This window comes from Strix aluco, chromosome 12 (genome assembly GCF_031877795.1).
Source record: "Strix aluco isolate bStrAlu1 chromosome 12, bStrAlu1.hap1, whole genome shotgun sequence".
Taxonomy (NCBI): domain Eukaryota; kingdom Metazoa; phylum Chordata; class Aves; order Strigiformes; family Strigidae; genus Strix; species Strix aluco.
In genome coordinates this window covers 7,722,141-7,743,223 of record NC_133942.1, presented here as the reverse complement: position 1 = coordinate 7,743,223, position 21,083 = coordinate 7,722,141, and the positions used below count along the sequence as shown (strand labels likewise).

The 21,083-nt window shown below is 36.2% G+C and overlaps 1 protein-coding gene across 13 annotated transcripts in view; it reads right to left on the bottom strand.

Moving 5' to 3' along the window:
- Positions 1 to 21,083, bottom strand: part of HERC1 (HECT and RLD domain containing E3 ubiquitin protein ligase family member 1) — a 136,336-nt gene that overhangs the window by 41,727 nt on the left and 73,526 nt on the right. For 11 of the 13 annotated variants that reach the window (XM_074837965.1, XM_074837976.1, XM_074837963.1 and 8 more), the window contains 16 exons: positions 20,692 to 20,865; positions 18,970 to 19,084; positions 18,713 to 18,833; positions 17,123 to 17,294; positions 14,763 to 15,069; positions 13,293 to 13,413; positions 12,957 to 13,008; positions 5,162 to 5,433; positions 4,635 to 4,850; positions 4,429 to 4,549; positions 3,247 to 3,484; positions 2,093 to 2,286; positions 1,368 to 1,523; positions 1,028 to 1,134; positions 676 to 786; positions 418 to 594 (listed from right to left, as the gene is read on the bottom strand). In XM_074837965.1, coding sequence (XP_074694066.1) covers positions 418 to 594; positions 676 to 786; positions 1,028 to 1,134; positions 1,368 to 1,523; positions 2,093 to 2,286; positions 3,247 to 3,484; positions 4,429 to 4,549; positions 4,635 to 4,850; positions 5,162 to 5,433; positions 12,957 to 13,008; positions 13,293 to 13,413; positions 14,763 to 15,069; positions 17,123 to 17,294; positions 18,713 to 18,833; positions 18,970 to 19,084; positions 20,692 to 20,865 — 2,654 coding nt within the window. The remainder of the gene's footprint in view (positions 1 to 417; positions 595 to 675; positions 787 to 1,027; positions 1,135 to 1,367; positions 1,524 to 2,092; positions 2,287 to 3,246; positions 3,485 to 4,428; positions 4,550 to 4,634; positions 4,851 to 5,161; positions 5,434 to 12,956; positions 13,009 to 13,292; positions 13,414 to 14,762; positions 15,070 to 17,122; positions 17,295 to 18,712; positions 18,834 to 18,969; positions 19,085 to 20,691; positions 20,866 to 21,083) is intronic. The other 2 variants (XM_074837968.1, XM_074837972.1) reach the window with 2 other exon arrangements.

Here is a 21,083-nt window from a genome sequence, read left to right as displayed (position 1 = left end):
TTGTGAAGTCTTTTTCTAAAAAAATTCAAAATATACATATTTCAGTATGTAACTTTTGCAAGACAATGCACATTTGTGCTGAGTATGGATCTTGGGTCAAGTACCATGACCTCCGTAAATACACAACACATATTCACAGTTTCCAATCTGTGTACTGAAATACCCAAATGGCAGTGCTCAAAAGTAGCCACAAACTCTTCACTTTGGATTGAAAATCATAGAATCATAGAATGATTTAGGTTGGAAAAGACCCTTAAGATCATGAGTCCAACCATCAACCTAACACTGCCAAAAATGTCATTTGCTCAAGAATGTTGTCGTAAGGGAAAAAACATAGGTAGCTGTTGTTTATAAATCATAGTATATTTCCAAAATAACACTAAGAGAAGTTAAGAAATACACTTTTATGCAACCTACCTTCCACTGGTAACACCCAGAAGTAACTCCAGTGGATGCTAAACCATATCCTTTACCTCCACTTCCGTGAGTTAGAATCTGCCCATTCTCCACTATGCAGCACTGAGCTTTCTCAGGGTCAAAGGACACTTCCTGTATAGGAAGATTCTCATCTTCATCTTCAGACTCTCCTTGCTTCTACCAGAAATAGGACAAAATATTTGTGGTAAATGTAACTCAACTGCAATCAGTCAAAAGAGGAAGTAAAAGCATCATTACCTGTAGCTTCATTTCTTGTTCTTTCTCCTTTATTTGAATTGCATGTTTAGCCTGAGCTATTGGAGTCTCCCACATGCAGTCAGACAGAAGTGAGAATAATCGTTCAACAACCTGGTGTATTAGAATATAATTCAGATCATTTTAAATCCAAGATGAGGACAACAAGTAATATTATATTGTTTTACTTTGCTTTGTAGGTATAAATGTCAAAACATTTAGTGCTCTTAGATAAGCAAATATCTACACTGAGCCTCACTTGATTTGGATTCTGAACAAACCTATGAAATATTTAGAAGTTTTCTGAGAATTTTTGAAGAAACAGGTGTAAAAGCTTATAACAAGATATAAAGACCTGAGTCATTTGATCATCTTCAACGCCAGATTCACAAGCAGGTAATACAGCTTCTAGTACGTGAAGTGCAAGAAGTCTAGTCCTCAAATTGCCAACCAAGGGAACTCCTAAAGATGGAACAATATGTTAATAATCTGAAAGTGACTTCAGCATCAGGCATGCCCCTATGATGCCAGCTGCACGCCACCAGTGCACAATTCTCCAAAGTGTAACTTGTGTACATTTACTGCAGTTAGTTTTCGTTGTTCGCTATATAACACATGTTCTAACAGGACCTATTTTTAGGAACTGCACTACAGAAATGCAAGTAACCACTGAGCACATTTTGAAAGGATCATACCTGAGCAACACTTCTGAGAAGCAATGTTAAGAAGTACTTCTGTCCACTTTGGAGATGCCATTTTTGACTGAATTGCTTTTGAAGACACAACTCTACGTAGGAAAACAAGAAAGTCTCCCAAGTGCAATTCCGCTGCATGTTGCTTTCGGAGGGCAGCTAGGAAGTTAAATTAAAAGTTTTCATTGTTGTTATTACCTTATTATTACATTATTAGTAGTCCTTGTCACTGGCAACAAACTGTTCTGTAAGTAAAAATCCAATGATCAGTTATTACATGATGACTGGCTGTTAAGTTTGGATGGCTGATAGGTGCCCACCAAGCTGCTCTCTCACTTCTGCTCCTCAGTAAGACAGGGGAAGAAAATAAGATGAAAAGCTCGTGGGTCAAGATAAGGGCAGTGAGATCACTTAACAATTGCCATTGTGGCAAAACAGACTCAACTTGGGGGAGATTAATTTATTTTATTGCCAATGAAAAATAGAGTAAGACAAAACTGAAACACCCTCCCCCCAACCTTCCCAGGCTTGACTTCACTCCTAACTCTTCCACTTCCCCACCCCCGAGGCGAATTATTTGATGACTTTAATCTAATTTACACAGTTAAGAACGACACAACAATAATCAAAATATAGTAGAGTGGGTGAGGGCCTCAGCATTCAGTGGTTTCTTTTATTACGTTTTCTGGTACTTCAAAATTGTAACAGAAATGATGCAAGGTAATTACCTCTGAAGTCTCTCTTCTCATTGTCCCCATTTGAATCTGTCTTTTTTGATTCTACGTCATCTTCCTCACCTTCACCTTCTCCAAAGGAAGCCATAAGCATCACACCAGCTTGTGATAACAAGTTCTTCAGCTGACTGCATAATAAATCCAGCAAAGACTGGACCACCTTTGGGCTCAGTTTGTCAGCATAGGTTCTATACACAGACACAAGGAACAATAACATAAAGACACAACTATAAACTCAGTGCAAGTGATGACCAGGCCGAACACAGCACTAATTCCCATTCACTCTATTGCAGCAGGTTACTCTTCCGCATGCTCCATAATATGTTTGGCAGATTATTCTTCTTTGAAGCCAATTTTTAAGACACTTTAAAACTGTCCAATCTTTGGAATCAAAGAATACATTTCCAGTACTTCCTAACGGAAAAAGAACAACTTAGTCACTTAAACATAATCCACTGCAACTCCCAAGGACAGGGTGTTGTTTTTGTGGGTTCAGGGGGTTTTTTGGTGTGAGATTACTGGGGTTGTTTTACGTAATGGATTTGGCAGGTAAATGCAAAGTGTTGTATGAACACTGAAATGAAGATGCATGTACTGAATATTAAATAATACTTCTGCTCCAAACAGAAAATACTTTCCCCACTGCTTTTTTCTTTAATGAGTTAAACTAAATATTTAAGCATTGATAGGATTTTGGATGCTGTTCCCTGGTCTAGCATTGGCCAGTATTCCTCAGAAAATTACTTTATATTCTGAAAAGAGGCACAATGTACTGCTCTGAAGAACTCCCACCACATTATTGGTATTGCTTTTACACAGCAACAGAATGTCTCATCACATCAATAGAACAGATACAGATAAAAAGCCAAACTAGAAAAAGGGGGAATACTAGAATACAGTGTTTACAGACCATAAAGTTCTAACTATTCTCGTCCAAACTCCTCACAATTTAAAAACATTTACAACATCTTATGTGCATCTTTATTATGAATAATGTGGCTACTTTTCTTTTTCCCACCCTTCATTATATGCTTTTGAACAACACCCATTGTACTAAAGAAAGATCACACAAAAGAAGTTATTTTTAGAGGGTGCTGAAAAGCTTAACGATTAATTTTTCTGAAACCAAGGAAGCATTCAATACTTACCCTGTGGTGATAGCGAGGATTTGAAGTAGTCTTGTACTGGCTACTTTCAAAGCTGTGCTGAGCTGAGAAATACCACTTTTGGGCAGCAACTGCAGTGGTTGTCCTAACATGGTGTCAGTGCCACACAACTGTGATAGCACATTTAGCAGACCAGTGGAAATGGCCAAGGAGACATCAACAGGCTGATAGTGCACACTTAGAGCAAAGACTGTTACCAACAGAAGACGCTGTTGTGCTTCTGATTAAAAGATTAAAATAAAGTTGGTTTTAATTACTAAGCTGTTTAGAGTAAGAATACTAAGACAGAAAAACAGCAGATTATTTTTTAAATAAAATTTAATGAATTCAATTATCAAGTAAAGAGTTAGCCTTCTTTGTCAGACACTTTGAGGTAGTCTTTCTGATGTACCATTGTAGCCCCCTTTAACTCAATGCAACCTCTATGTCAAGGTTGTCCAAGGAAGAATATCACGTAGTTTGTGATGTAGATCTTCTGAGGTTAAATCTCAAACAAGAATCTTCTCTCCAGGTTAAGGATAACTGGGTGAAATACTTCATTTTCTACTAGTACTTCAAGTTGATTCTTAAGAAATGTCTTTCAGTTCCATTTTAATTTGTTAGTTAAACAACAGAACAATTCAGGTAAGAATGCCCATTAGCCTCTAAAACAAACTAAATTATTCTCTTCTGTACTGGAGCTCTCGGTGAGTGCATGTACAAAGGCACAAAGGGGTGCAGAGTTCCAGTTATACCTTAAGAATAGAAGCACACAGCAATACCTGTGTACAGAACAGGAGAAAGGCCTTTCAAAACAGGCAAGATGCCCTGTTCTTTGGTTGAATGAAGGAAAAAAGTTTGGAGACTTTTCATCTCTTCAGAAAACTGCTTATCCCTGAAAAACCTAAAAATCACTGTGAAGCACCAAAGACATGGGTGATTGTGGAGGACTGTAGTATGTGGAATAGGAAGACTGACAATACTTAAAAGTCTTAAAATAAAAAGGCCTAACACTTGAAGAAAATTAAGACAGAAAAATGTCAAGAAGTTTCTCTCTTAGGAAAAGAAGTCGCACAGATACTTCAGTGAATTATGGTCACTAATATCAAAGTCTGTCTTGTTAAACATATAAACTGTTGTACTGTGTATTAGGAGACATATTTTGCAAATCTGGTTTTCACTCACCTATGTGATGCTTATTAGCTTGCAGAGCTCTCTCTAACGTAGCAGATAATTGCTGGTAAATTTTGTGCACAGCCACCTGGATTTCAATTTGAATACTTCTCTTAGCTGCTCTGATACCATCCTGGGTCAAACAAATAAATATTACAAGGACTGATATATTTTTATCACCCAGTTATGCAAACAGCAGAAACTATTAAAGTACCTACCTGGTAGTGATGCAATCTTACACTCTCTCCTTTGGCACCTGCATGTCCTACAGTGCCCAAACCAAAGCAGCCAGCAAGAAACTGTAGTCTAACAGAAGTAAGCAATGAAGAAGACTGAAATCCTGGTACTTGACGACTTCCCATTAATGGCACACTGCCTTTTTCCTCCATCCCCGATAGAAGCACTAAAATCTGATGAAGTGCTTCCAGACGAAGCTAAAAATAAAGGCAGGCAAAAGACAGTATTAAGTAGCAAGTATCCTTAGAAATTAGAATTACATCATCTTCAACCGTAAGTGAGAACGAATGAGGTAGCTGTTATCACCACTTTCTTTTTAAAAAAAAACAACCCAGAATTCTTTATGTAAATAAACTCTAAAATGAAACTTAAAAGTTCCCAGTTACAGTTAAGATATTTTAACAGAAAAGAGAGGAAATATGTCCTTAATATACAGAATTTGGATAATGTTTTTAAAAAATGAGCACCATGTATAAAGAATAAGAGAGGGTATTAAACTGAAATTCACCTCAGCCCTCAACTGCTGCTGCTCCATTGCAATTATTGATGCTTGCGGACTGGTGGACATACTTTCCTCTGGCTCCTTAAATCCTGGTGAGTTTCCCACATCTCCACTTACAAAGCTGACAACATTTTCAATCAGAGTATGAACTCCAAGGGATCTTGAGAGATCAAAATCGGACTCAACAAATGAGTAGGAGGAAGTGTATAACCAATCTCTGCTGTGTTTCAGTCGAGCCCATGAGTCACTTAAAGATTCCACTTGACTATGTATTGCTCCTAAAGATATACATAATGAAGTCTCATAAATTCCAATTCACCAGGTAACACATTTTGGCAATAGGTAAAGACTGAACTGTTGCTATTCATACAGGTGGAAAATGGATATTCACGTTATTTATACCATGCATTAAGCAACTTACAGCAAAACACTTGATTTAAATTTACAGCAGTTTCCCTAAAGGAAAGGCTGTATTTCTTTCAGTTATGTTAAGCAGTATTGCAACACGCTGCCATGTGAGAAAACAAAAAGATAGAAGCCACTCAAACTGCTCAGCTTAAAGCTAGAACACTGAATAAAAATGCTTTGCAGCTAAATGACAAAATAGTAAAGAAAAGATCTGCTACACAGAAATTGTGCACTTTGGATATTTTAAGGTCTAACCATAAAACAAGAGTGTTTTTTGGTTTTAATCAAGCCACTGTACATTTCATAGTTTTGAAAAAGCACGTTATTTTGATGAAATATTTACAGAATCTAACAGAGAACATTTACTTTGTTATGATTCAAGATAAATAGATACATGTATATTAAATACTATCTACAGCATATATTAGATCTAGATCTTTGTCATCTGGCAATTTCACAAGTCTATCTTCAAGTATTTCCTATCACATTGGCATGTCATTACACTACCTGAAACTTTACCGTCACTAATAAATGTACTTCTTCAAATGACCATGAGCCATCCACTTGCAACACTGGAACTTATTTATCACCCTATATTTGATCTCATTTCCAAAAAGTTTTGCTAGAACTCTCTTCCTGGCACAAATGAGTGCAATGTCGCTAAAGTCATACCTTCATCAGCAGTTAACTGATATGCATCAATTAAATATAGGTATCAATGGAGAAGGTGGTACTTTATGATTTCTGTAAATGCTGTTAGCTGACTTGGAGCTATGCAAGGTATTACAGGAGGGCAGATCCTGCTCAAAAGAACTTTCCATCTGTATAGATAGATATGTGAAAACCTAATGTAGGTTTAAATTCACTTGGAAATTTTAGTTTGAATTATCTTAAATAATCTACATAGAATTTTTAAATATTAATCTCTGTTGTGCACAATGAGCTACAGTTATCATTTGGAGAATGATATTCACAGTATTCGTACAAATCTATGTGATAATTCACGGTACTCGTACAAATCTCCATTAATAGTTCAGGTTTTAAAATCTGTCTGCAGGGTATCGGCCTCAAACGTTATTAAACATAGCCGTTTTCAGGGAAAAGTCACACAAATTCATAGAGATTAATCTGTTGAAAGCTTTCTTTCATCAGTGAGGCTGAGTTCGAATGGTAACAGATGGATACTAGTTTCAGGACCTCCTTTAAACACTGCCTACCTGCAGCAGCTTTGGTAAGCAGCTACTCATAGGAACACGGAAAGACAGACACATCAGTTTTTGAACTTATGACAACTCTCCTGGCAACCATTCTACACCATTCTTTTCCTCAGGTAAAGGCAAAATGCTATTATTCTGTCCACCAATCTGCACCTGGAGGTCACAATTTGTATCTTCACGCAACTTATGAATTCAAAATACTGTGAAATTTTGCTCTTCCTCTGTAAATTAGGTAGTTAATCTCCACTTAGTTGCCAAAAAATTTAATTGTGGGGGATATTAATTATGAAAAGCTGTTCACATCCCCTCTCCTTTTCTGTAAATGTGTTCACAGGCATTTGCATGGCATTCCTTATACTTGCTACTAAACAGATTGCAACGGCTTCACAAAGAACCATCACAGTACTCAGCTCATACTAAGTATTTGACAAAAATATACACACACAAATTTATTTTGGATAATGCAAAAATTAAGTTTAAACATTGCTCTTCAAAGTGCAATCTAATTTCCTAATTTCTGCTAGTTTATGTAGCACAGCAATATTACCTGGTTTACAGAGAACAACCTATTTTGTCATGTTTACGATGAAATAATTTAAAGAAATTCTGTTACTCAATTTTACAATTTATATGTGGTGACAATATTTAAAGCAAAAGTAAAGACAGATACCACCTTACCCTAATTTTAATATTAATTCTTATTATGCTTGTTTTAAAACTCTCTATTAAAAACTGAGTTATATGCTGAAGTGAAATTACATGCAGGTGAGAAACATAAGATAAATAGGAGGGTGCTAAAAGGGTGCTAAAATAGTTTCATGTAGGAAGGAGTTTCCTAGCATATGCATGGTGAACAGAGCCCAAGGGAGAGGATAACCCTCAGATTACCTACAGGAAGCATAGTCAAATCATTACCAAGTCCACAGAATGTTGCCTACATAGTAACAACTATTTCAAAAGCATCCTTAAACTCTACAGTCTTTCAACAGCAAGAGAGCTTAAAGCATCCCAAAGTGACATTAGCTTCCTGTCCTCTAAGTGTCCTGCACTATGCTATGCCACTATGAAGCACAGCACAGAATCAAAGGATTTGTAAAGAAACAAAAAGCAATTCCAGTGTCTTAAGTCATAATCTTTGAAAGGTCTCCTTTAGCTTAACAGAACAACAGAAGACAATTTACCTTTGATAGTCAACAAATCTTTTAAGAAAACCACCCCACCAATATTAATAAAAACCTAAAGCATTTCATATTTGAAAAAAGATGAGGTCTTAGCTAATCATTTTAGTATTAAATGCAAGAATATTGAAATGTAAGAACAATTTAAAATTGAAGTTATAACTAAAAGTATAGAATTTAAAAACCAAGTTGTCAGAAGTCAAAGTAGTATACTTCAGAATTAAAAACATTTAAGAATTAGGGCACACAAATCTAAAACACAGTAATTTTTTTTTCTTTAAGATGTTAAATATCAATAGAAGAACAGAAGAATCAAAAGTATGATTGTATATTAGAGCTTAGCTTGATTCTGTGTAATATCAATTACACAGAATGGATTGCAGCTTAGCACTTCCATAAGCCTCTACAATCACATGAACAGAGTTGCACATAAGAATAAACTTTAAGCTTACAGTAAAAAAAAAGTTACTTGTCCTTATAAGCCAGCTTGTAATAATGAGTTTTCTAAATGAATGTGGCACAGCTGCAATACACACTTCATAAAACATAAAATATGTAGGGAAGCTATAGAGACAAAAAAAAATAAACATGCCATCAGTTACTTGCTTGAAGCTCTTCTTTTTTCTGGGGCTCAACTGGCCAAAAAGGAGTAAATACACTACACCACACAAGAATCAGAAGACAAAAGCAGACATTTGAAACAGAAGGTAACATATTCATAAAATCTCTTCCTCATATTATTCTGACTTAGACTTAAATGATCAGTCTCATCTCAACCAATACAATAATATATCAAGCAGCAAAGTTTGGGGGAAAAGAATATTTACTCTTGTTTTGAATTAATATAGCCTAGGTAACTTGCTAAATTCTTCACCTTCTTTTCAGGGGAAAAAAATATATCCCCCTTAACACAGTTATATGCATACACCAAGACACATTTACATACCTTACTCAAACACAACCTTTCAATTTCAAAATGCAGAACTCATATTATTACAGGTACACAAAATTATTTCAATTTTATTTGGATTTCATTTAAGTTGCTGCTTTTTTCAGAGTTGCCCAATTGTGGTAGTAAAGTACTACAGTACACCCAAGCACACTGAAATCCACTGAATTAAGATTTATGCGAAGTAAGAAAACTCAAGACTGGAGGACTCTCATTTACCTGTCTGTAACTACGTCTACTATTGCACTGCTAAACACGCATTCTTTACCGTTAAGTATCTAATGCAGCATTGAGTATCCCACAGGTACTGTACAGTGTGGGTACAACATTTGGAGGCATATTCTCTGGAAGCCCCCAAAGGGCTTCGATACGAGGGGAAAATAATAATGTGCTCATCACCCCTTATGGAAAAAGTATTGTAAAATACTTTTTCTGCAGGAATGGAAGGAAATCTTTACTAATTCAGAAATAACTAAATAATAGCAAGAAACAAGATACTCAAAGGATCCTCAGGCTGAAGTAGGAATACCACAGTCATATTTCTGAACAGATACAATAAATGGAGGCAGCAATTAAAGATTGGACTGAGTGGCCAAGACATTAACTGAGTAAAAAGAGAATGCCTGCCTTCCATACTCATCTGCAAGACCATAGGAAGACCTTATAGTATTAGTAGTTTTTCTACTGCTAGTTTTCTGTATTGCAATTTATGAATAAGAACATATTTTGTACCATAAAAACAAGACTATAACCAACAGTGACTTTCAATTATTAAGGAAATGTGATCTGAATTTTGAATAACAGTTGCTGCTTTCAATAAACAGAAGTTCTAAGACAAGCCAATCCACTCCAGAGGGAATTACTCTCTTGCCTGTTACAAAATAACTACTCATTGATACCCTATACACTCCACAATATTTTGACAACTTTGCAAGGATCAAATACTCTGCATAGAGTATAGCTGAGGATAAATTAACCCTCCAAAACCTCAGCTGGAAACATCATGTGTGGCCATGGTTCTGTACAAGTGTGGTTAAATTCTAGTAAAATTTTGAAGAAGAGATGGGAGGAACCTCATGCCCATAATTTTTTTAAGTGAAAATTCCCTTTTAAGTCTCCAAAATAGCAGAACCTACAGGAAAAAAATCAATGATGATAGAAGGAAAAAACTTTGTTTTCCAATTAGCTCTGCTTGTCAACTTCCTTCACACAGTTTATGAAGAGACACTTAAGAGGACAAATATTTTCAAGGGACTGCTGCAAACTGCAGTAAGATACTATGTTAAAAAACACATTTCAAAGCAAACCCGATTGAATGTTTTGAATAATAAACTTCAACTGAAAGAAATGAGAAGTGGTTCCTGTTTTTCGTATGGTTCTTCTGTAAGATTCTATTTGTTCTTTCCCACTTAACACTGTCAACTCTAGATTCAATCCACAAAAATTTGAAAAGTTCAGCTGTAAGCCCCTTAAAGCAACAATAGTTACTGCTGTTTTGTAGAGAGACAAGAAAGAACAGTAGGCTTTACTTTATGTTCATCCCAATTTGAGAAGTGTTTCCCATGTATATTTCTGTTGTAATGCACAACTATCCTCTGCACTCAAAATAGAGATCTTGTCTATCATCTATAAGGCATACATGTTTCTTTCCTCTCCTCCTCATTTAGAGGGACATAAAATTTTCCACTCAAAATTATATGTGAAAGTCCTAGTAGCACAAAGTACAAACATGAATATGGAAAGAACATCTCAAAAAAACCCCGCATAACAAGTAAAAATATGCTGCTTGTTTCTCACGAAAATGTCTAATCGTTGCTTCAGGGGAATCTGACTTTGGTGCCACTTAAAAATCCAGCTGGAGAACAACTTGAGGAACAATGCTGTAGTCTTCCGTAGGTCATCTCTTCTACAGTGGTTTCCTTGTCGTAAACAGGAAACTAGGCTTTTTCTAATCCTTCAGTTCTTAACAAATGTAGCAAATTTACATGCAGATAGCTTATTCTGATGGAACTCCTTGATCTCTTTTGCCAGCAACTCAGGATGGAGCACAACATAATGCGGATATGCTGTAAGAAGTTAGATTTCTCCTATTCTTCAAGCTGAGGTAACAGTGAGCATAAATGTCCCCTTTATTAATCACAGCATATCACAAGAATAAAGATGAAACTGAAGGGGCTTTACCAATCAAAACAACCTTGATAGGCACTGCAGTATCCCTAGCCCTTCCATGTGCAGGCTACGTTACAAGGAGTGGACAATCCAAAATGGCTGCAAGTTACATCTTCACCAAACACTGGGCATGATTCAGTTCTAGAAGATAACTAGGATTCACAAAACCAGGTCATAAGAAATGAAAGACCTTAAATAGCACCGAACTGAATAGCTCATCCAGTGGATCACACCAATCTTTGTAGATCTTTTCCTGACCTTGATATAAGCATTGGGAATGTTTCCCTGTAAATGTACCCTGCATTCACTGGATGAGTCCAGTATTGGGTATCAGCCAAAACTGTCATATATACATCATCCAAGCACAAGTAGAAAAGTTTTCATTATTGTATGCTAACTTCCAGTTGCCAATACCAGACAAATAAGCCCTCCAGTACCAGAAAACAGGTATCATCAGTATGTGTGGTCACAGGGTTCAGTTTGCAAATGAGCTATTTGAGCTTCTTTAGGTTCTGGATAAGATAAATGTATTTACCCCTGTTTCTCCTCAGTGTTACACACTTGGTGCAGAACTCCCTTCTGTAATAAAAAAATCTATAGACTGATTGATAAAAGTCTATTCTTGCATTATTCCTCATTTCCTGAAGCCCGTGACCAAAACCTCCTCATCAGTCTAACCAACAGCTCAGGAACCATAATCCATAAAATCTGTTTTATCTCAGATCTAACCCAAGATGATTTTCTGATTACTTTTAGGACATAGAGGAAAGCAAGTGCAGAGTTCTGTGTCACATTAACAGCAAAGCTAAAAATGGTGGCTTCAAAGAATACACCGCAGATCAGAGTGCTGGCAGAGTCCATCAGATCATCGAACACTGAGAATGCCAATGTACATCCTGCTGTCACAGTATGAACAGCTCTAGTAAATTTCTTTACTTGCTCAACTGGTTCAATTGATTATCCATGTACAAGGAACTCCTTTCCACATTATTTACAAATTGAAGTGTAATGGGTGCTGCCTCTGATAGGGTGCTTTACAATTCCAAAAGACTAAAAAGCAAGCACCTCTCAGTATTCTGCTTACCAATAACAGTTATTAAACTACAACTCTTACGTTACCTAACAGTATTAAGGCTTTTGTAATTAAGCCATAACTCAACCTAATTCCTGTTAAAACTCTTCGCAAGATTTTTACAGATACAACAGACATAAGTTGTGATGCTAGCAGAGACTCTGCATCATCCGGAGTGAAGTGGGACTTTCTGGACTCCGTACAAACAAATATCCTTTGCTCCCTTCCACCACCTTCTGTGAAAAAGCTCATTGAGATTCCCCAGAATGAAGCAGCAACAAAAAGCAGTAAAAAAGCTGAAAATCTGATTTATATTGGAGCATGGGAAGAAGTGGGTGTTTGGTTCTGTAGGTGTGCTGGTGTTGAGAGGATGCAAAAATTGAAGTGGTATTTTCTGGATACGAGTTCTCCATGTTCATGTACATTTTATGGTAAAAGTTCATTGTTAGCACAAGAACAGAGCATTCCACTTAAACTTCTCTGCCAATTTTTAATGCCTGAAGTTACGTGAGTGAAAACACAATGAAAGTTCTTAATTCACTTGACCTCACAGAAACCCTCACTTGCTTCAAAAGAGCATCACAGTTCTAGCAACTAGAATAAATAGTTATAACCTAGGAAATACTATAACCAAGCCACAAAGCAGAAGAACTTAGCACAACAAACAGTAGGTAATAATTATTTCAAATGGTTTTTTTTAAATACCCAGTTTTCACATCCTCATTGTCACTATGTACTGTATTTAACTGCAAACACATTTTAACTTGAAAAATACTAATATATTTATCAGGTCAACAATAAAACTTACCCCGTTTTCTGTGTGATGATGCCAAATCCAAATCAACATTTCGTCTTCCACTCTAGATTAAAAGATTAATAAAATCCTCATTTCTTTAGGCAAATGTATGCAGTGCATAGTATTTTAAGTATTTAAAATCCATCTCTCACCCATGTAAGTGAGAAACTTAACAGAGCTATAATAGTTTCAATTTGTTTTTTACCACTATTACTTTCTCTTAACAATGTTGGTTATTAGAAGAAAAACTTAAGTACTGAAACACAGTACTAAACAAATGTTTAAGAGGTACTTCCCACATAAATATTATATTGACAATCTCTAAATACCTAATGCTAGTTTACTTACCAGTGAATAACCTTCTTCATCTGATTCTGGCTGAGATAAATCGGATTCACTTCTTGACTTAATCAGTCTGTAGTTTGAGTTTGCATGGATTGAGCGACTTTCTGCAGTAAGACTTTCACTCCTGCTTCAGGTGCACACACATTCATGCGTGCACGCGCACACACAGAAAGAAAATACTGGTATTAGGCAAAAGTAAGAGTTGACAGTCAAATTTAGCAGATAGCACAGTTTTATTTGGGAGTAGACTATCACAGAACATCACAAGACCACATCAAAGGGAAATAAAGTGGTCTGATGGTTTCAGTTATTCTGCTTATAAAGGGTATTAATAAACTGTTTCTTCTTAACACCCTTATTGGTCAACTGAACAAACGGCAACCTCAAACGACTGATCATTCAAGTGTCTTGGTAAGTATTACATACAGTATACAGAAACACTTCTGAGCTGAGAGAATAAGAAAATAAAGTGGGTGAAAAAGCACTGAACTTTTTAAAAACCTGCCCACAAAATGCATCCTAAAGTTAATATGCTGGAGATCAAAGCCACTCTGACAACGACAGAGTCATCCATCCATGCTTTAAGGACTAGATTTCCAAAAAGAGGCAGAAAGAATAAAAGGGTACGGAATATATGTAATCTCCCTCTGAACTTCCTGTCAATATCTTCATTTAAAATATCAGAGCAGAGTTTCTGTAAACTAGAAGCATAAGTAGACTCAGCAGTTCACTAGTAGCACCAGCTACACAATTCCTGTGTTATGTTCTAATAGACACACACAAAGATTTCTAGAATAAAAGTTTAAATATATCAAGTTTAGAATAAAAATCTGTTACCAAGAATATATCAGGTCATGAAATTTAAAATCAATTATGTAGTGCTTATACTATTTAAACTATACACTTCTCCAATTCAATGAGCTGTCTGGCTTTGTTATTCGCCTGTACCAAAGAACAGTGTCTTACACATGCCAATATGTTAGAAATATTGATAAAAATCAATCATGAATTACACTTTTTTCATAATAGACGTTGAAACTTTTGGTTTTAAATATATCCTACAAATTTTCTTTGGACACTACTATATAGGACAATGGTAAAGTTCAAGAAAATACAAATAAGGTAATAAAAGATCCAAACACATACACAAGTTTTAGGAAAAAATAAAGAATTTTTCCAATTACCTCAGATTATCCGTACACCTGATGATCTGGACTTCATTATTATTTATCACTAAGCCCAACTTTGAACAGTAAATATGATCCACACAAAATAAAATTCTTATTAAGATTTAGTTTATGTGGACAAAGAAAATTGAGGAAAAATCACTATTCTCAACAAAAACGTAACATTACTCTAGGCAAAAATCTTTTAAAAAAATTCTAAGAATCCTCAGAAGAAAACTGGGTTATTTAACCAATTATAAAGGAAGCAGAGAAAAGTTAACTATTCTAAGCAATCGGCAAACCCCACCTTGTCATGAGTCCGATACCCTCAGGAGTAGTAGAGGGAGGCTGCTGTAACTGTCCATCCTCCCTTCGTTTCTGGAGCTCCTCGATAACAGGGCTTACTCCTAAGATCAACAAGGCACACCTGTGGATCACAGAGTTGCATGCAGCAGTATACACATCTTGACCTTCTGTCAGATCAGTGCTGATTCTTCGTTCCTGCTGAGACTGAGGAGGTGGATCATCAAGTCTAGTCCCTGTCCCAGTGTTCATCCTATCTCGATCCCGACTGCGAGCTACTTCACGGGCTGATAGGAAACATTGAAATATTTCTGTAACATGCAACACAAAAAGAAGGTCTTAACTTCTAGACAAAGCTACATAGAATGAAATATTCATCTACATCTTGGGCCAAAAACTGCCCCACTACAAAGAACGAGTATTTTTCCAACAGTAAAAAAATACATGAATAGTACAAAGCTATAAAAGAAGTCATGCAAACAGGTTAAACGAAGCATTTACATAATGTTAAGTTTAAAATTAAGAGGACGATGTAATTTGACAGAACACTAAACACTCTTTCAGCATCTTACTGCAACCCAAGTCCTTCTCGGATAGCATCGAAGAGATTATTTCATGTTTGTCTTTTAGCAGATGTATATAAAGTAATGTTTGTGTAAATCTGTATTCCAGACACCAGAATATCTGTAATTCAATACTGAAACAGTTTCAGGACTTTATTAGCTTTGGTTAGTACAATGAAGATCCTATCAAAATTCTTAGCCTTCACTTTGCTTAATTCTGCTGTTGTCTTAGGTGCCAAATTTTTCTAAAGAAGCTGTGTGAGAGACTGCATCATCTCTGTCCAAAGACCTAAAGCTCTCTTGGCTTAATAATTTTAAAGTTCCGTTCCCCTTTAGAAAGGCAAAGGTAAATCCAAACACTTCCTTCATTGATGTTAATAGTTAGAAGCAGCCAGGCATCAAGGACACAAACTGAATTGTGCAGGGCAGGATCAGCTTCCCCTAGGATCTCCAATAAAAGTGTCATCATATTCCTGCTTGTCTGTGCACATAACACTACTGTCTGGCTGGGTACTTCTGGATACATATCCTTTATTGTGTCCAGAAGCTCGGTCCAGGTAGGACTGGAGAACACTAAGCATTTGCCCAGGCTAACTGTATATCAAGCAGCAAAAGCATACTGCATCTACAGTGACCAGGTAACACATGTGTACACCTTCCAGAACTGTAAATCATCTCATAAATGTGCACTTCAACTCCATAGTACACAATTTCAGGAAAGCCTACACCGCATTGTGGATACGACACATCATATAGAAACTAAAGGTGTAACATGCTTTTTGGTCTTTAAGATCCCAAACAGGAATATGAGAGTCCTAATGAGGAATATAAACAACTGTCAGCAAAACAGGTGATGATGACAGCAGAGGGTGGAAAAAGATAACCATTCTAACAGTGTCCAGAGGAACAATATTGGGGAAAAGAAAAAAATATCTACAGAAAATATTTCAAGTCCGCCAATTTTCTTTTTTAAGCTACATATATGCTACAGTAACTTTCAGAGGCTAACATGATTCCTGCCTTTGAGAACACTAGGGTAACAATAGAAAAAACAATCAAGTGTGACTGTACGTTGCTTCACTAGAACTGGAAAAATTAAGGATTAACTACCCAATTGAGCCTGATTACAAGACCAAGTCAGCAGAACAACAGTTTGTGAAGTTCACCTTTTTCAAGTTATCTTCTGAAGTATTAAACAAGTTTTTTAGAAAACCCGTGAGAAAGTATTGCCAATAGTGTTATAAATACCAAACTTTGACTAAACCTTGAAGTTTTTAATGAATCTACGAAGAGATATTCAAAGATACAAGTGAATTCCAACTCAGTCAGCCCACAGTTATCGACAGTTTGGAAACAGCAGTTTTGTTTCCAAACTTCAGAATAACATTACCCTTCAAATCTTATTATATACAAGATGAACACATAAAACACAGCAAAAATTCTATATAGAAATACTGATGACAACTTGGAGATCTATTGTATAGAAGTTTAGAGAAAACAATATAAAACCTGTTAGTAGATTAGTAGATAGTGCATGTAAGTAGTGTTGGCGTATGTCAGATGCCCTGAGAATGCCCATAAAGGCAGTCTGCTTGCCTACTATTCACGTTCCCTTGTATCAAAAGACTTTTCTGACCCAATAAAAGCACTACACCATTTTATAAAAATAAATTTCTCACAATGTTTATGCAGGCAAATCTTTCACAATCTTTAAAATAATTTCTCCATTTTACCTTGGAGAGAAAAATGTATTGTCCTTCCAAAGTACATTACATTATTGACACACATAACTAGTACTTACTACCAGCTGTCATAACTTCATGTTCTCTTTCCTCCTCTTCATCTTCTTGTTCTGGGTGTCCTTCTTCTCTGTCGCGTTCTGCCTGCTCCTCCATTTCTGCTTCTTCATCAATTGTACGAGTAAAAGAATGTTCTTGAGTATCAACATCAGCAGATTCTTGGTTATCTAACATCTTTGATTTTAAAAAAATACATATAGTGAAATTAATTCTCACCAAAATGAAAGACGAACATCAAAGGACATAGTTATTGAATAAGTTTTTTCCTATCAAAAATTTACTTTTGATATTGAGTGAAATAAACAAAGACAGCTGTTTACATTCAAGGCTTTAAATACATAAGTTGGAAAATTTATTTTTTGTTTAGTAACTGTTAGATTACTTGCAGAAAAATGTCTCCTTGTAATGCCTTCTTAGATTCTATTGTCAAACTTTGACACTTCAGCATCAAAGTCTTTGGCAACCACATGCTGTTGTCTCATAAAATTTTCTCCCTTTTTAAAGGACATGAATATGGTAAGGTTTACTTCAATGGACAAGATTTTGTTACTTAAACTGATATCCAGTATGTTCCCATTTTTATTCTTAACACTCCTGAACTTGCAGTTCTTTTCCTCCCTTTTATTTCAATGAAATTAAACAGATGCATACTCCAAGATCAAAGATTAGCATAAGAGGTGCACTAGAAGAATAACAGTCTTAGAATTTGAATTTAATCTTTTTGATTGAGTGGATATATTTGGATTTATGTTTTCCTTCAATTTGAGGATATAAGTGCTGACCAGCAAAATCCTTACTACCTAACAGACAATTTTCCAGTGCAGGAAACAGTTTTAGACAACCTGAAGAAGGCAAAGCTTTCAATACGAAACATACAGTTACATTAGAGGTTCTAGAACACTGTGGAAGGTAATTAACCCTACAGATCTTGGGATATACACATCCCACCAGCGTAATTCATCTGCCCTCTCCTGGCAGTTTTCCTTTCCAAAAAAGCAGAAGGTCTTGGTAGCAGCAGATCATGGTCACCATTTTTCTGGCACTTCTTGTTTGCTCTTGTCATTCTACCATTAAGCCTGTGTATACTATGCAAATGCAAACCAGCTATTTTTTCCCCAATAGTATCAAATCTGAGATCTCCCTGAAGCAACAGATCTATTGCATACATTTAGATTTGCTTTACTGAATTTGCATAATAAGCTTGAGGATTTCCGGGAGTAACAGAACTTACTGCATACACAGAGGACACAGTACCTGACTGTGAGCATACACAACAGCTACAATATGAACATGAAGCAACAGATTTATTACATGTGTACAAAATGACCACCCTGTGTACGCTTGGTAAGCCAGAGAACCACCAAGTTTAACCTATGCATACTGTCTTGTGTAAATACACTATACTCAATGCTTTCAGAAGTGCAGATTAACTAACTCCTAGTTATACATTGTCCATTTTAATTTGAAAACTCCTGAAAGTTTTCAACATGGCAGAACAAAAATACCAGCAACATCTATGAAACTAACTTGATGCAGTATTTTCTTAATACACAGTAAAGCCTGAAGAACTGAAAAGAGATTTGCAGTCTTACCCATCTGTCTCTTGAGGATGATCTAGTCTGAATAAGTTCCATGTTCTTACAGGCAAGCAAGCGACTCCGAACTTTATATACACAACGGTATACTTCTGCCAAGGCTTTGCCAGGCTGGTACCTACAAAAAAGTGACCCAAACCAGGGAAATATCATACTAACTTTCTTTTAAAAACTGAAGTTAAACTTTGTCCCGAGACAATCATTTGACATTTCAGTTTCTCACAAACTTTTAACAGGAGCTTCAAGTTACTTGCCTGCTCTCACCACAAGCTTGACTAAGTAAACTTGTATGTTTCAGAAGAGCCGCAAGAACAAATCTGGACACAGTATCTAGGAGCGATTCATTACTTAAAGTTGCAGTATCCCAATCTGAAAATAGAAAGGATTCATCAAAACTGGCTACTGTTTCCAAAAAACAAATATATTTTCAATGACATCATTAAAAAAAAAATCTTCACCCATTTAAGTCTTATTTAGAAGTAGTTTTAATGCTTAAGAAATAAGTTTAGCATCAACAATTCACAAATACACTGCTTCAGACAAATGTGTTTTAGTCTGCTCAAAGTACTGAAGTCTAACAGTCAGCCAAGGGTGTGCACACAAACTGCCACCAGAGACTCAAAGCGCTGAACTTAGCGTGCAACCTTCCTTTCAAGCAAGGATAACGAAGTGGAGCTCTTCTCTTCACAAAGCCACCGATTTACAGAGAACTGGTTTAGAAACACACCATATTTGAGACTTTCTGCTCTTTTACACGTGGCTGAAACCACATTCAAGAATTATTTGACAGACTCACTTATAGGAAAGCCTTATCTCCAGTAGGAAAGCCAACTATTAACACAAGCACAAGCTTCACTGCTAATATTAATAAGAGACATTATCAGGTCTCAAAATTAAGGTTCTACTATAAAATAACAAAGCTGCCAAGCAAACCTCCACAAGGCACCATAATATTTCATGGGAAAAAAAAAGAATTAACTTTCCCACTTCCTTACATATATCTTCATAGTATCTTATTCAATTTAATATTATCTATGAATCCTCGCAAACTGCTTTAGAAATCACAAAAACTTACCTGGCCACATACAGATTAATCTAACGTACCTGCTCCTCAGCAAGTCCCATTACTTTGCATTTGATGCTGTGCTAACCGTCACCATACAATTTTCAGTCAGCTCGCATTGTGAACCAAGCAGAACCACATCAACTTCTAAACACTCAATTCCATAACCAAAATAATACAAATTAGCCCATTCATCTCCGATTTTGCAAACAGACAGCCAGCATTTTTTTAACTGTAATTCCTACTTCTGTGGAACTCTGCAACAGAATTCTCTGTGTTGCTCTCAACAGGCACACAATACCATTTGCTGTCTTCTTGATCACGCCTACCTTGGCCAGAGCTACAGAAAATTATTTCTGGATCCAGCACAGTTACAGTACAACCGCAGTGCTTAGTGGATCTCATTAAAAGGAGACATGGGAAGCCTGAGCAGGAATCCAGATTTTAGGCAATAAGCATGAAGAACCATTAATACTGTAAGGCTAGCCTCCCAGAGACTTGAAAAACAAAAGATGATCTACGCCTTCATCCCATTCCTAATATATTTTGCATGTTACTTTGCCTTCCCCCATCTCCTCCCCATCAATTTTCTTTTTAATTCCAAGTTTCACCCTGCTCTACTAGGAAAACAGAAACACCAACAACTGAGTAAGCAAACAAGAGTCTCTTTTTTCTAGTTTGAAGGGAAAAGGAACATTGAACTACATGTTTGTCAAAGACTGGAATCAATGTCAAAAATAAGTAACAGAAAAAGCAAAAGAAAGATTGGGGTGGAACATGACAATTAATTAGGTTTATCATGTCACAGTATTAAAAGTCACTGCCAAAGAAAATATAGATTCTGCTAGGTATGTAGTTGAAACATGCAGTATGTTTTTAACACAGACACACACACGTATTTCCAACATCTTACCTTTACTAACAGCATAGTCTTGCATACTGATCCAGAGGCTCCTTGCTGGCTCTTTTGTACAACCCAAGGCCAAATCAACATAGACTGTAATCTCAGGTCTCAATTTATAATCAAATGGCTTCTGTTCCTCATTTCCAGATAGGGCCACTTCTAATAAGGAGCTCATGCATTTGTCTGACAGAAAGGAAATACCTAAGAAATTAAACTCTGCAAATTTTGAGGATCACATGCATCTATCTAAAAGCATATAAAACAGCTTTCACTCTCCACTTCATCAAAAAAAAATAAATAAATCAAGACATTTCATTGTTCAACCACAAACTCAAGTTAGCTAAGGAATAAAGTGACTTAGAGTTACAACTTACATAAAACCTATGAAGATTTAGAAGCAT